The following is a 13,092-nucleotide window of genomic DNA, read 5'->3' as shown; positions in this document are numbered from 1 at the left end:
TCGACTTTAAAGAGTATGATTTATCAAACGTTTTAGTGCCCCTGTATTCTTGTATCCATGGTATTTGATGAAAGGGAATTACTTTGCTGTTGAGGTAATGATGCTTTATAACTTACTTGCTCGTTTTGTGTACAGTGTTTTGTAAATGTGATTGCTTATACTTTTTACTTCTTAAATCAGAATAAATTATAAAACATGGAGAGCAAATCTTATCAAAGTATCCAGCGAAGTTTTGTTTTTATGCAGAGGAAATTTGGACTAGGCCTATCATTTACCATCGATCTTCTTACATGTAATGTGTCATTTTGTTTATGTTGAAACTTTCCTGCTCAAACTATGAAATATTTACACAAGATTTTGCGTGAAAAATCATTTCTGGTTGTCTGGATTTTACGAAATGTCTAATTGACAATAATTGATGTTCATAATCATAATCATAATCATATGAGTTATGTGTCACTAAAACTTTTACAACTGCTCAGCATAATACACTGATCACAGTAAACTTTTTGTTGATCTATTACTCATATCCATATTGCTGAATGTAACCCTTGGCCAGCAAATATGCAATACTACAAGAGTACTATACATGCATGGCAAACGTTACATGCATTTTGCTTTGCACAGATGACCTTAATATAGCGTGGACTCAATTCTATTAGCATACTTTACTTAAAGACCAAAAAAAAACACCGTACGGTTGCTCCACGGATCACTGAATGTGGGCGGAGCTTATCCATGGTCAATGTTATTTACCTGGAATTTACCTGGCCAAGAGATCAGTTGTTGTGTATATTTTTATGATATACACAGGAAATTTCTCAGGTTATTACAAATTATGCTTAGTGTCTTGATTTGTGCAAAAAAATAATAATTAAAATTTCTACCTACATGCATACCGCATTTCTATTTCCCGTAAACCTTCAAACTTGGTCATATTTATGTATTGCAAATGACAGGTTTAGACCATTTCTAAACCTTTGCTTTTTAAAACTTCTAATTAAATTGTTATATATCATATATAAATAATTTCCGAAATATAATATTACCCGGCGTTTCCGAGCACTTCCTGGTGTCCTGGGAGTTCGCGGTGTCGTGGGTGTAGTAGGTAAAATATCCATGTTTCAAGAGAATGAATAAATCCAAGTAGATCTGTGTACATGTACAACCAAATGAAGAATGATCAAGATACCCCTCAATATGGGCCGTCTGTAGGGTTTCTGTAGCTGTAGTGTTTGCGTAATGGTGGTATTCCAAACAGAAGCTGACACGAAGTCCCCCCCCCCCCCCCTCCTCTCTCTCTCTCTCTCTCTCTCTTTAGGGTTTCTGTGGACGTAGTGTTTGTGTAACGATGGCATCCCAAACAGAAGCTGACACGAAGTCTACACCCCTTCTCTCTCTCTCTCTCTCTCTCTCTCTCTCTCTCTCTCTCTCTCTCTCTCTCTCGCTCTCTCTAGGGTTTCTGTGGACGTAGTGTTTGTGTAACGATGGTATCCCAAACAGAAGCTGACACATAGCTAATCTACCCCCCCCTTTCTCTCTCTCCCTTACTCTCAATTATTGACTAAATGAGTAATTATTGCCATACGTATGCAACACTATTGCCATGCCATATTATTTCATCTATATTACTGCTATAGTTTTACACATTTGTCTCTCTCTCTCTTTATAAATATAAAACCCTGATAAATTATAAATAGCTCAATAACTCTCTCTCTCTCTCTTTATAAATATAAAACCTGATAAATTATAAATAGAAATATCTCAGTAACTCTCTCTCTCTCTAAATATAAAGCCGTGATAAATTATAAATAGAAATATATCAATAACTTATGCTTTTTTACTATTGTTTGATTTCTGATTGTGTAATTTATAATCCATGTGGTATCTCAAACAGAAGCATTTTTTTAAACTACTGTAAGAGTTTTACGAATGGGCAATATAACTATTATACATGTTGATGTGCTGCGCCAATAAAGAATTGTTCATGTTTTTATAAATATAAAGCCACAATAAATCATTAATAGAAAATATTCCAATAACTTATGTTTGTTTGGTTTTATTATTATTATTATTTGATTTCTGATTGTTTAATCTATAATACATGTATAAAGATGGAGAGAGAAAATACGATGATAAATTGCATTGTATAGGGGACGTTAGAAATTAAAATATTCTAGGTGCGAGTCAATGCTATCAAAACTCAGGTATACTGGGGCTTTCCTCGAGATCTGAAGACTGCCAGTCATCCTTAGCCATGATTGTTATCAAAACATCTTTCTCAGGTAGCTGTAGACCACGGTCTCTGCAAACGTCAATCAACCTAAGCTCTATTGTTAAAAGTTTGATTGACCAGCGGCTTATCATTGATCGCGACACAGGTAAAATTTGGGGGCGTTAACTTAAAGTTGGGTCTTTAAGGGATGATGACCCAAAACATTTGATCCCCTAAGTTGTATGTATACAATAATATCTCGGAATATATTTAGGGACAGGTCGGGTCCATAAAGAGTATTCGAGACACAATAGATATGGAGCGCCAAATTAACATAAACTCAAATAATTGAAGATATCTTCAATTATTTGAAGATATCATCAATTCAGTTATTGCTCTCATCAAATGAATTAATGTGTGCTTCAATTCAATTATTGCTCTCATCAGTTGAATTAATGCACACATCAATTGAATTAATGAGAGCAATAATTGATTTAATGCGTGCATTTATTCAATTATTGCTCTCTTCAATTCAATTGATGTGTTCATCAATTGAATTAATGAGAGCAATAATAGATTTGATGCACGCATTAATTTAATTATTGCTCTCTTCAATTCAAATGATGAGAGCATCAATTTTGTAGAAATATTGCTCGCAATAATTAATTTAGAGCTCGGTTTAAATAATTTGATAATCTCTTTAATTCAATTGAAGATATCTTTAATTATTTACAATGCTTTTGTATAAGGAATTAATGCATGCATCAATTCTTTTAAAGAGAGCAACAAGTCAATTAAAGAGATCATTAATTCAATTGTGGATATGTTGAATTGAAGATATCTTTAATTATATAGCTGCTCTCTCTAAAAGAATTATTGCTTTCTTCAAATGAATTAAAGATATCATTAATTCAATTGAAGAGAGCAATAATTGAATTAATGTGCGCATCAATTCAATTATTACTCTCATCAATTGATTTAATGCGCGCATTATATCAATTATTGCTCTCTTCAATTGAATTGTAGCATGCATCAATTCAATTGTTGATCTCATTAATTCATTTGAAGATTATACACTTTACTTACTGTGCTAAGAGCTGTAAATTAAACTACAGATTGAGGAATTTTCAAGATTGATTCACAAAATATTAAAATAATTGAAGCTAAACGGTTCAGGCATTACTTTACAGAGATTATTATTACCAGTATTCCCACATAAACAATTATGGGGCCCAAGAAGAAGGGAAAGAAGTCTGGCAAACTTTCCAAGATGACAGAAGAGGAAAGATTGGCATATGAGGAACAAAAAAATCTAGCAGAGGAAGAACTGAAAAAGAAGAAGGAGGATATGTTGACACAGTTTTTAAAAGTACAAAATAAGAAAATATGTATTGCTGACATAGTCCTTGATGTTTAATGTCCATTTTGTATTCTAGACTACTTTCCACTTATCAAATTATTAAAGGTATTACTATTTTACATATCACTGTTTTTTACATATCAAATGTATGTTCATGTACATGTATATGGTTTTCTTAAAAGGACAAATTGGCAAAAGAAGAGAGAGCAACAAAATTCAACATAAATAAATTGAACCATCAATGGAGGAACATCATGAGAGAAAACAAATCCAAAGAACTGAAGAAAGACCTGGAAATTCTCAGCCAGACGTTTGAGAGAATTGTAGACAGGAAGGATGCCACTATTAAATCTCTGGCCAAGGACCTGCAGGAGGCTGACGAACAGTACTCCATGTCTCTGAGGGCCCACCTACAAAATGTGGACAGTCTCATAGGTTTGTAGGCAATGTCTCATTCAAGATCACAAGGGCAATCATTGATATATCAATGAAAGATAAAAAGAAAATTGAATTAGATATTGACACATATACCTGGTATAGCTTATCTTAGAGCTTAGATATGATGTAAAGTAATTACGTATGAGATATTGTGTTTTTAATGTTGTAATGAAAATAAAGAAGATATATTTTTAACGTGGTCTGGTGATCTTGCTTTGATTAGACCAACAGAAGTTGAGGATTCAGAGCCTACAGCATGAATACGAGGAGGAGCTGGAGGTAATCCGTGAGGAGTTCGACACAGAGCGATCCATCATGATAGAGCAGCATGATGTGGAAATGAATGATATAGCAGACATCTTGTTTGCCATGGAACAAAATTTCCAGGACCGGGAGAATGAGGCAAAGTCCGAGTTCCAGAGCATGACAGATGAGATCAGAAACAAGGTACACATGCATAAAACATTCTTAGACAGAGAATCTTCTCACTAGCTGAAAATGTTTGATCAGGATGTTGTCCATTAATATTATGTTGTATCAGCAGTGTTGAATAATACTTGACTGAAATTACTAGCTGACACCACATACAAGTTTCATTAATACATGTAGCTAGTGGCAAAGGCAATACCAACAATGCTGGTAAAGCCAGATCATTTGTTAACACCCCAATCCTTGTCATAATGAAAATTATTTGTTCTCTGAAATATCCAGTTCTCTCTAAGTTACATGTAAACCCATTGTCGGATACCCACGGATGATCTCATCTTTTACTCATCACCCGTGGGGAAACTCGCCGAAAAATCATCGTATGTAATTCATATGCGCGGGCCATTTGATTGGCTGCTGCACAGAGTCATGATGACAAATCAACAAATCAAAGTTTATGTTACATATGTATATTCAGCAATGACAAAAATGTTTCCGTAGTTAACACACCAATTGCAAGTAAATCCACTCACCGGTGCATTTCGCAGTTTGAGAAAGGTACTCCTATATAATTTTTGACTGATATTTAATGTAAGTGACCTGTACGACTTGTCTTTAATCGTTTTAAAACAAAATTTGCAGGTTTTAACGGGCATCAAGATATGTAGCATAAATAGCAAACTAATAACGTATTTTCAAAATTGAGGAGTTCCAACTTTTTGATTGGTTGTCTATAATCAACAAATTAGCATATTTTACGACGATATTTCAGTGAGTTTTCCCATGGGTGATGAGTAAAAAACGAGATCACCCGTGGGTATCCGACAATGATGTAAACCAAAACTGTCTACATTCTGCATACCATGTACATGTAATTATTAAGGTTTTTTTCTTTCTCTAGTTTCATGTCTTTTGAGAATTTTTATTGATACATGTATATATTAGAGACTAGGACTGGTTTTTTCAAATGTGTAGGTCAGATAATGGAACTGGGTTATGATATGGCTGCTATAGGATATTCTGTGAATATTCACTTTTGTTGTAGCACATGGAAGAAAAACATGGTCTCCACCACACCCTACAAGACAAATTGGAATTTTACTGGAAGGAGTTCAGCAACGCACTCAAAATGTACCAGGAAAACAACCAGGACCGCAAACTCGCCTTTGAGGAACTCAAGGCCAAGGATGATGATTCTGCTCAGGAAATTGATGCTCAAATGAGGAAATTAACTCGAATTTCAGTATGTTGACATTTTATTTATGTTTTGGATTGTTGTTATTTTAATTTAAATATCAATCCCTACAATTTCTAACGGATATCGAAAGTATGTAGTTTTTATGTTTAAAGGATTCATATATGTAAAAAAGATGAATGACAATTTTGTTTATTTACATAGGAACAAATTGCTCAGTTGAAGTCAAAAATGGCATCAAATGCCAAGGAATGTGAGGAGAGAAATCGTCAACTTAAAGAGGTGAGTGTGGTCACTCTAACAAATACTGTCCAATAGAATAGACACTGCACTTCTCCGACAAACACTGTCAACTTATAGAGTCACTATTCTGACAAACACTGTCAACTTATAGAGTCACTATTCTGACAAACACTGTCAACTTATAGAGTCACTACTCCGACAAACACTGTCAACGTATAGAGTCACTATTCTGACAAACACTGTCCACTACTCTGACAAAAACTGTCCATGACTCTGACAAACACTGTCAGCTGAATGAGGCGAGTATTATGTTGATGACGAGCACTGCTGAAAAGAATGCTCTATTCTAGGATACTTGATACATGTATGTATACATGTGTGCAACTTTACAAAGAAGAATACAATGAATTTGATTGAATGCTTAGCTTAAAGTGTAATATCATTTATTATTATACTTTCATGTAAAATACTCGAACCTGATTGGTCGAGAAGCATTTGAAAAAACATATTGTTACCCTCTGAGAACAGAAAGCATGCGCCACAGGGTGATAATATCTAGCAACGGGTAACAGTACTTGACAACGGGTGATATTATAAAAAATTATCACATGCGTCAAATTTATGCGCGTACGGTTCACCGTAGATTGTTAGACGACGTCATTTGAACGTTTGTAATAAACGGAAATACCCGCATCGATATACGAAATATCGCATGACAGTGATTGATCAAATGTCAACAGACGCAAGTTTGTCTGCTTTCCTGTTTACATAACATTTAGTATAATAAAACAAATATTGCATGTAGTTGAGGGTAACATTGAAATTTTCACCCCTCGAGAAACCATTGTCAACCGAGGCTACGCCTCGGTTGACAATGGTTTTCTCGGGGTGAAAATTTTCAATGTTACCCTCAACTACATGCAATATTTATATAATATCTCTTGTTGTAGGAAAGAGAAAAGATGTTGGCACATTTTCAACATTTGAAATCCCAAATGAACAAGATGAGAGACGGAGAAAGAGACAAACTCACTAAGCTGACCTTGGAAAGCAACTCAGCCATCAAAGAAATTAAACGACGCATAGAAAAAGTGAGTCTTCGTACAATCGGTATCCACGACGACATGAAATCAAGAGTTTATTTTAAATCTCAAACTTTAAATATTTCAATTATTTCTGTTACAGCTACAAAGCATAATGAAAGTTGGCGAGATGTGCCGTAAGTTTGAGACAGAAGAGGAGAAGGTTCTGCCATTTTATGCCTCGTCTTTGACACAGGAAGAGCAGAGTGATGTAAACACTGCAGTGTTGGAAACTCCTAACGAGGCGCTAGTGGCCGTGAGTGTGAAGAAAATCATTGTCTATATTCAAATATTTACATTTCCAATGCTCTTGCCATTGATATTTTTACATATTGTAATGACAGGCATTTCCTGATGAATGTGCTGCAGTTGTAAATTATTCACATATAAATACAGACATACTAGATAGATATAGTATCTCTAGTCTAATGGCTGGAAATTCTGGGAGAAATGAAAGTAGAATGTAAATATAAGAAATGGATGAAAAGTATGCTAACATGAAGCATTGCATTTCGTAGACATACTCTCATGTATTTTCAAAAATGAAATTTATTTTTGAAGTATACCTCACAGAAGACTGTACATTGTTATGTATGATGTTTTCCTCTTCAGTTATTACTTGAATATATCTGAAAGATTATTCATTTCAACAAAATAAGTTTGCTATATTGTGTTTATATGTTGTGCCTTACTTGTTAGTAGTCTGAGTTGTTAATATGGTAAATTTGAAGAAAATAGCATTTACAGCAATACAGTATCATAAGTGTCATTTCTATGAGATGTTGTGAAATGAAAGTAATTTTTGGAATTTGTTGTCAGGTGATGCATGAGTACCAGGGTCTGGAAAATTTCTGGAAACGGTACAACAAGGTCAGTCTGGACAAGCTGGCCCTGGACAAGGAAAAACAGGGACTGATGATTGAGAATCAACAGCTGAGGACACTGCTCAAACAGTACCTCGACGGAATCTCTGTCAATGATGAAATCCTGTCACAGGTCAACCCACTTTTCATCATCAACAACAAGACAAATGTCAAGTAAGTCAAAATGTTGTGCATGGCATTCATCAACAAATGTCCGTGTCTGTTAGTAATGTGTAAGTCAATACATCGTGCAACATACATCAACAAATGTCCGTGTCTGTTAGTAATGTGTAAGTCAACACATCGTGCAACATACATCAACAAATGTCCGTGTCTGTTAGTAATGTGTAAGTCAACACATCGTGCAACATGCATCAACAAATATTTACATTTTCAATGTTTCTGCCTCTGATATCTTTACAAATTGTAATAATAGCCATTTCCTCATGAATGCATTGCAGTTGTAAATAATTCATGTATGAATTCAAGTAAATATGATAACGGCTGGGGATTTTGACAGAAATGAGAGTAGGATGTAGATAACATAAATAAACTTCATTTTCGAAAATACTTGAGGGTATTAGCTATAGCACTTCACACCTGCATACTTTTAATGAAGTGGTAATGGTGAAATAAATTTATTTATTAAGTGTTTGTATTGTGTAAATCAACACATAATGAGCAGCATTCATCAACAAGTGTCCATATACTAGGTAATAATACTCAATTTAGTAAAATATTTGATTCTGAAAGTGTTTATATTTTCTCTTAAACAATTTTTAAAAATGTTGTCAAGGGCAATAACTCCCATGCTGGTGTCTAATTTATATACAAAGATTTATGCAATGTCCACGTGTTTATAAAGTAAGTTTTTTTAAACTGTTCAAATAATAAAAAAGTCATTCTAATCAATTTTTATGTACATGTATACTGTGGAAACATTAGAATTCGTGGTGGCTCAATTTTCGTGGAATTCGTGGGCACCGGGTAGTTAGTTGTTAGTTGTACAATCTCCTTATTTGAAAACCTTTATATTTAAATTGTATTAAATTCAAGACTTAATTTTTTTAAATTAATTTTTTTTAATTAAATGTAATTGTTTCATAGCAACAATGAGTTTACTTGTCTATATCCTTGTTATATTGAAAGACGGATTCATTTGCATATTCCTCTTAATGTACGCCTAAGCTTTATGCCATATTCCGTCTAAAATTTAGCAGGATTTTTAAGCGGAATCTTTAGGCGGGCTAATTTACATATTTCGCCTAAATTTCCGCTTAAATTCCAGCTGGACTCCATCTAATGTCCACTAGTATTTCGCCTAAGTTAACTATTCATAGTAATGCTGACTTCAGCTGAAATACGCCTTAGTTGTCCGCCTGAAATCCGCATTTTCTCCGCCTGGAATATTTCGTACGGGTCCTCACCCACGAATCTACATCCTCAACGAATTAATTCAACTATTATTTTTTAGAGTTATCTTTCTTACAAATATATGAATCTATGAAATTACATCCCCACGAACTTGTAAAAATTCAGCAATTAATCCTCGAAAATTGGCCCCCCACGAATTTAAATGATTCTACAGTAATCTACTATACTGTTTAATAAAAATGTGCAGTTTTCTTTAATGTGTTGACATAAACTTTGTTTGTGTTTGTTTTAAATCTTTGAAAAGGTTGTAACATATACAATGCCCCCTTCATATATTGCCAACTTTTGTGCAAGACGAATTTAGGCAATAAAGCATGGTGGCAATATAACGAATTCACCATTACTGACAAATTCACTGAGCAGTGGAAAGAAATTCAATTCTGTAAATTTATTTGGGCTCCATTCGGTATAAACATTTAAGTAATCTTGAGTTTAATTCTGCAATTATTAGTAATTAACCTGACCACCCGAATACCCTGTCCTGCCTGTCACATTTCACCCCACTGCTGTCAAAGTACAGGTGTGATTACTGATGGGTGTTGGGTAATTGGCATTATTATCAAGGGTAAATCCTATGAAATTTGACCATTTGTTTGTGAAAATCAGTGGCATCTGGCATTATGCGGGGTTGGCATTATAACGGGGGTGTTAACATGGAGAAGGAGAGAAATCTGTTCTTTAGGATTTTCAGGTAATAAGCAGGGGTGGCATTATAACAGGGGCAATATATCAAGGGAGCACTGTACATTTTCTTTGGTCATTGATTATTAAACTATATGAAGTGGAAATTAAAGCATTTTTCCTACTCTGAACCATAAGATTGATAAGTCACATGAGAGTGGAGTTACTTTAAGTCAACACACTCAATCATTGAAAATTGTCTGTATACATGTTAATGTTAGTGATGTTTCAGTCAACACAGTCATGCACAGCATTCATCAACAAATGTCTTTCTCATCTGTCATTGATGGTGTCTGTGATTTCTAATACATCAACTTTATTTTCAAGATATTGTCTAGATACGTCATAATTGTGTTTGGGAACTTTATTTTAAGCATATTAAAAAATAAAGCAAAGAGCTCTATGATTATTGTGCTTTAATAATGCTGCAATATTCATATTTCGGCATTGGTCATGAATTAGCATGTACATTTATACTTATGTCTGTCTATCAAAGTTTACATAAAATACATGTATTTCATTCTGCACTCAAACAAACATTGGAGAAACCTAGATTTTCACAGACAAAATGTTTCCCACATCTGTCTATATTTTTTCTGTATTTTAATTTCAGATTAAATGTCCCAGTAACAGATCCGCGCATTCGCCGCCCGGTAGCGCAGACCGTCATCGAAGCTTCGCACGTCGTCAAGAATGTACTGCCATCGTGAATGATATTTCTTCTTCTTATCAAGCAGTTCTAAAGTACGGCCAGCCAATTCATCTGTCTGTAGCAGCTGTGTTACCTGTCAAGTTTAAATGCTTTAAACTGCGATTTCTGGTTTTTGTATAAAAAGAATTTTAAAGTGTTTACAAGTACATGTACAGATACTGCATGTTTGTACATGAGGTGACAATATATCAATAATCAGGACTAACACTTTTGTCCAAGTTCTATTTGTTAAAAATATATTAAGTGTTTGTATGACACAATCAAATATAGCAAATGTGTTCACATATACATGCATATATACTGTAGTATTATGGTTTAATACAGTACTAGCATAATATTTTTTTTGCATATTTTATGGTAGTATTACAGTGTGTGAATTCAGTATTCTGAAGAAAATCTATGTAACACACTGCACACAGTATTCTATTATATTTTCACTGTGCCAAACATATGAAATTCACTTTGGGATCTGAGATATTTGCTTTACATTGTTGTACTGTAGAAATTCATTGAGACTAAATTTATATTTTTAGCATGAATAAGTATTGAGATATAAATGAAGAACTTAAATACTTTAGAGTTTTTTTTAAATAGTTTTGTTACTGAGAGTACTTTTCATATAAACAATGGTATTGGTTTCAGGGAGATTTGTAGGGAATTCCTGAAGAATTATGAGTTGTTTTTTTGTGGTATAATTTCTGATATGAAGAGTGTGCTATTTTCTCAATGCTTTATACATCTTGCCACTGCTCTGCATTGGATTGCCATATGTGACGTGTTAAAACTATCTTGCCGCTATTTACTATACAAAAGTGTGTAACTTATTTCTGTTTTGAATTGTTTTACATATTATCTGTTTTGTTGTGCAGCTGTTTTGTTGTGATTTCATACTTTATGTACTACAATTTCACCAATTAACATTGATAAATAAATAAAAAAAAAAAAAAAAAGGAAAACACTTTATCCTTCTTACCAAGTGTGATTTATTTTTTTGCCTTGTAATCACATATAGTTTTTTGACCTGTCCATCTGTCTGTCTGTCCACCAAAACTTTAACCTTGGCCATAATTTTTGAGAGCTTTTATATTTCACTTGTGTGTTCCTTTCAAAAAGACCTTTCTTTTCATACTTTTTTTTTTTTTTTTTTTACTTCTTGACCTTGGAGTTTGGCCGTACAAGGGCCATCTGTGTTTTAGGAGATGAATGTCTCTAGATTTCATAAATTTTTAATTACTTTGATGTAAACTCATCAAAGTAATTAAAAATCAAGGAAATATTAACCATACATTGTTTACCATGTGCCTTTCACAAAGTACTGTACAGCAGCTGATTTCAAAACCCTTCCTGGTTGACTGTTTCATGCGCAAAAGAACATACATATGTATGAGTTAGGACTTCTCTCGCTCGTTTGTTCTTGACAGTATAATATCTGAAATAAACAGAATAGAAGCTTTAGGCGAGATTTACATTGAAAAACGTGTCATTCACCTACAATCTAATCTGAAAGAAGAACATTCTCAATCAAGCTGAATCCAATGATTGATTGTATATTGTTGAACGTCCCTCTCGGAAATGTTTCACTCATATGGAGATGTCACTATTGCCAGTGAAGGGCTGCAAAATTTAGGCCTATGCCCGGCGCTAACGGTCTTTGAGCAGGGAGAGTTCTTTATCGTGACTCGGGGACTTGGACTTAGTCGCCTCTTATATGACAAGCAAGGGGTACTGAGGACCTATTCTAACCCGGATCCTTGAATCCAAGTAAAGAAATTTATTTGTATGAATAAAGTTTTCAAAGACATGCTCCTTTGTTGTGTGAAGGAGGAGGGGGATTGAACAATAGTTTAAATTTTTTCCTAACATTTCTGATACAAAATATTGCACATGGACTTAAGGTACAATAAAATACTGACACATCACGTCTTTACATGGAGGAAATATCTGAAAGAGTCTCCTAGATTTCCTCTTTAAATGTCAACGTCCTTATAGAGCAAATAAATTCAAGGATACCAACCATTTCTCCGAGAGGGAACGACATCACCTTCCTTGTGCCATATGCCAAGACTACAGTTTACCAGAAATCGTTTTTTCCAGATGGGATTAGGATTTAGAACTCTTTACCATCTGAGGCTGTCAATGCAACATCCTTAGACAGCTTCAAGTGTCAGATCCAATCCATCAGTAACCTGGATTTTAAACTTTTAAATGTACTTGTAAACTTTGATTTTAATCACATATAACGCCCTTGCGCCACACGGTACGAAAATACACTTTTTTTAAAAGTGGTGAAATACCACACAGGAAGAAGGAGAAACTGAATTTATTTCAAGTACATTATACTCTCTCTCTCTCTCTCTCTCTCTCTCTCTCTCTCTCAGGCAATGCCTTTAAACTACCATTACTTTGATATTACCATTAGCGATAATGTATTTCAGGATCTGTT

At 34.2% G+C, this 13,092-nt stretch overlaps 1 protein-coding gene and 1 long non-coding RNA gene across 2 annotated transcripts; one reads left to right on the top strand and one right to left on the bottom strand.

Moving 5' to 3' along the window:
• Window positions 1–28: 28 nt before the first annotated feature.
• Window positions 29–11,620, top strand: LOC125663946 (dynein regulatory complex subunit 2-like). The gene is made up of 10 exons (XM_048896398.2): window positions 29–94; window positions 3,406–3,584; window positions 3,758–4,010; window positions 4,237–4,460; window positions 5,485–5,682; window positions 5,839–5,916; window positions 6,828–6,968; window positions 7,063–7,215; window positions 7,779–7,996; window positions 10,551–11,620. Exons 2-10 carry the CDS (start codon window positions 3,441–3,443, stop codon window positions 10,645–10,647), a joined length of 1,506 nt encoding a protein of 501 aa, XP_048752355.1. The 5' UTR covers window positions 29–94; window positions 3,406–3,440; the 3' UTR covers window positions 10,648–11,620.
• LOC125663948 (uncharacterized) lies at window positions 10,339–12,922 on the bottom strand. Its single transcript, XR_007365680.2, has 3 exons — window positions 12,664–12,922; window positions 11,945–12,078; window positions 10,339–10,722 (listed from the first exon to the last, which is right to left on the bottom strand). It is a non-coding gene; the product is annotated as an uncharacterized LOC125663948 (long non-coding RNA).
• Window positions 12,923–13,092: the final 170 nt, after the last annotated feature.

This window comes from Ostrea edulis, chromosome 1 (assembly GCF_947568905.1).
Source record: "Ostrea edulis chromosome 1, xbOstEdul1.1, whole genome shotgun sequence".
Taxonomy (NCBI): domain Eukaryota; kingdom Metazoa; phylum Mollusca; class Bivalvia; order Ostreida; family Ostreidae; genus Ostrea; species Ostrea edulis.
This window is presented reverse-complemented; position numbering and strand designations above follow the sequence as displayed.

Excerpts from the sequence above, each read along its gene's own strand:
- LOC125663946 (XM_048896398.2), top strand. The coding sequence starts at position 3,441 with ATGGGGCCCAAGAAGAAGGGAAAGAAGTCTGGCAAACTTTCCAAGATG. Across the intron at positions 4,011-4,236 it reads AAATGTGGACAGTCTCATAG|ACCAACAGAAGTTGAGGATT; the intron begins GTTTGTAGGCAA and ends TGCTTTGATTAG. Across the intron at positions 7,216-7,778 it reads CTAACGAGGCGCTAGTGGCC|GTGATGCATGAGTACCAGGG; the intron begins GTGAGTGTGAAG and ends ATTTGTTGTCAG.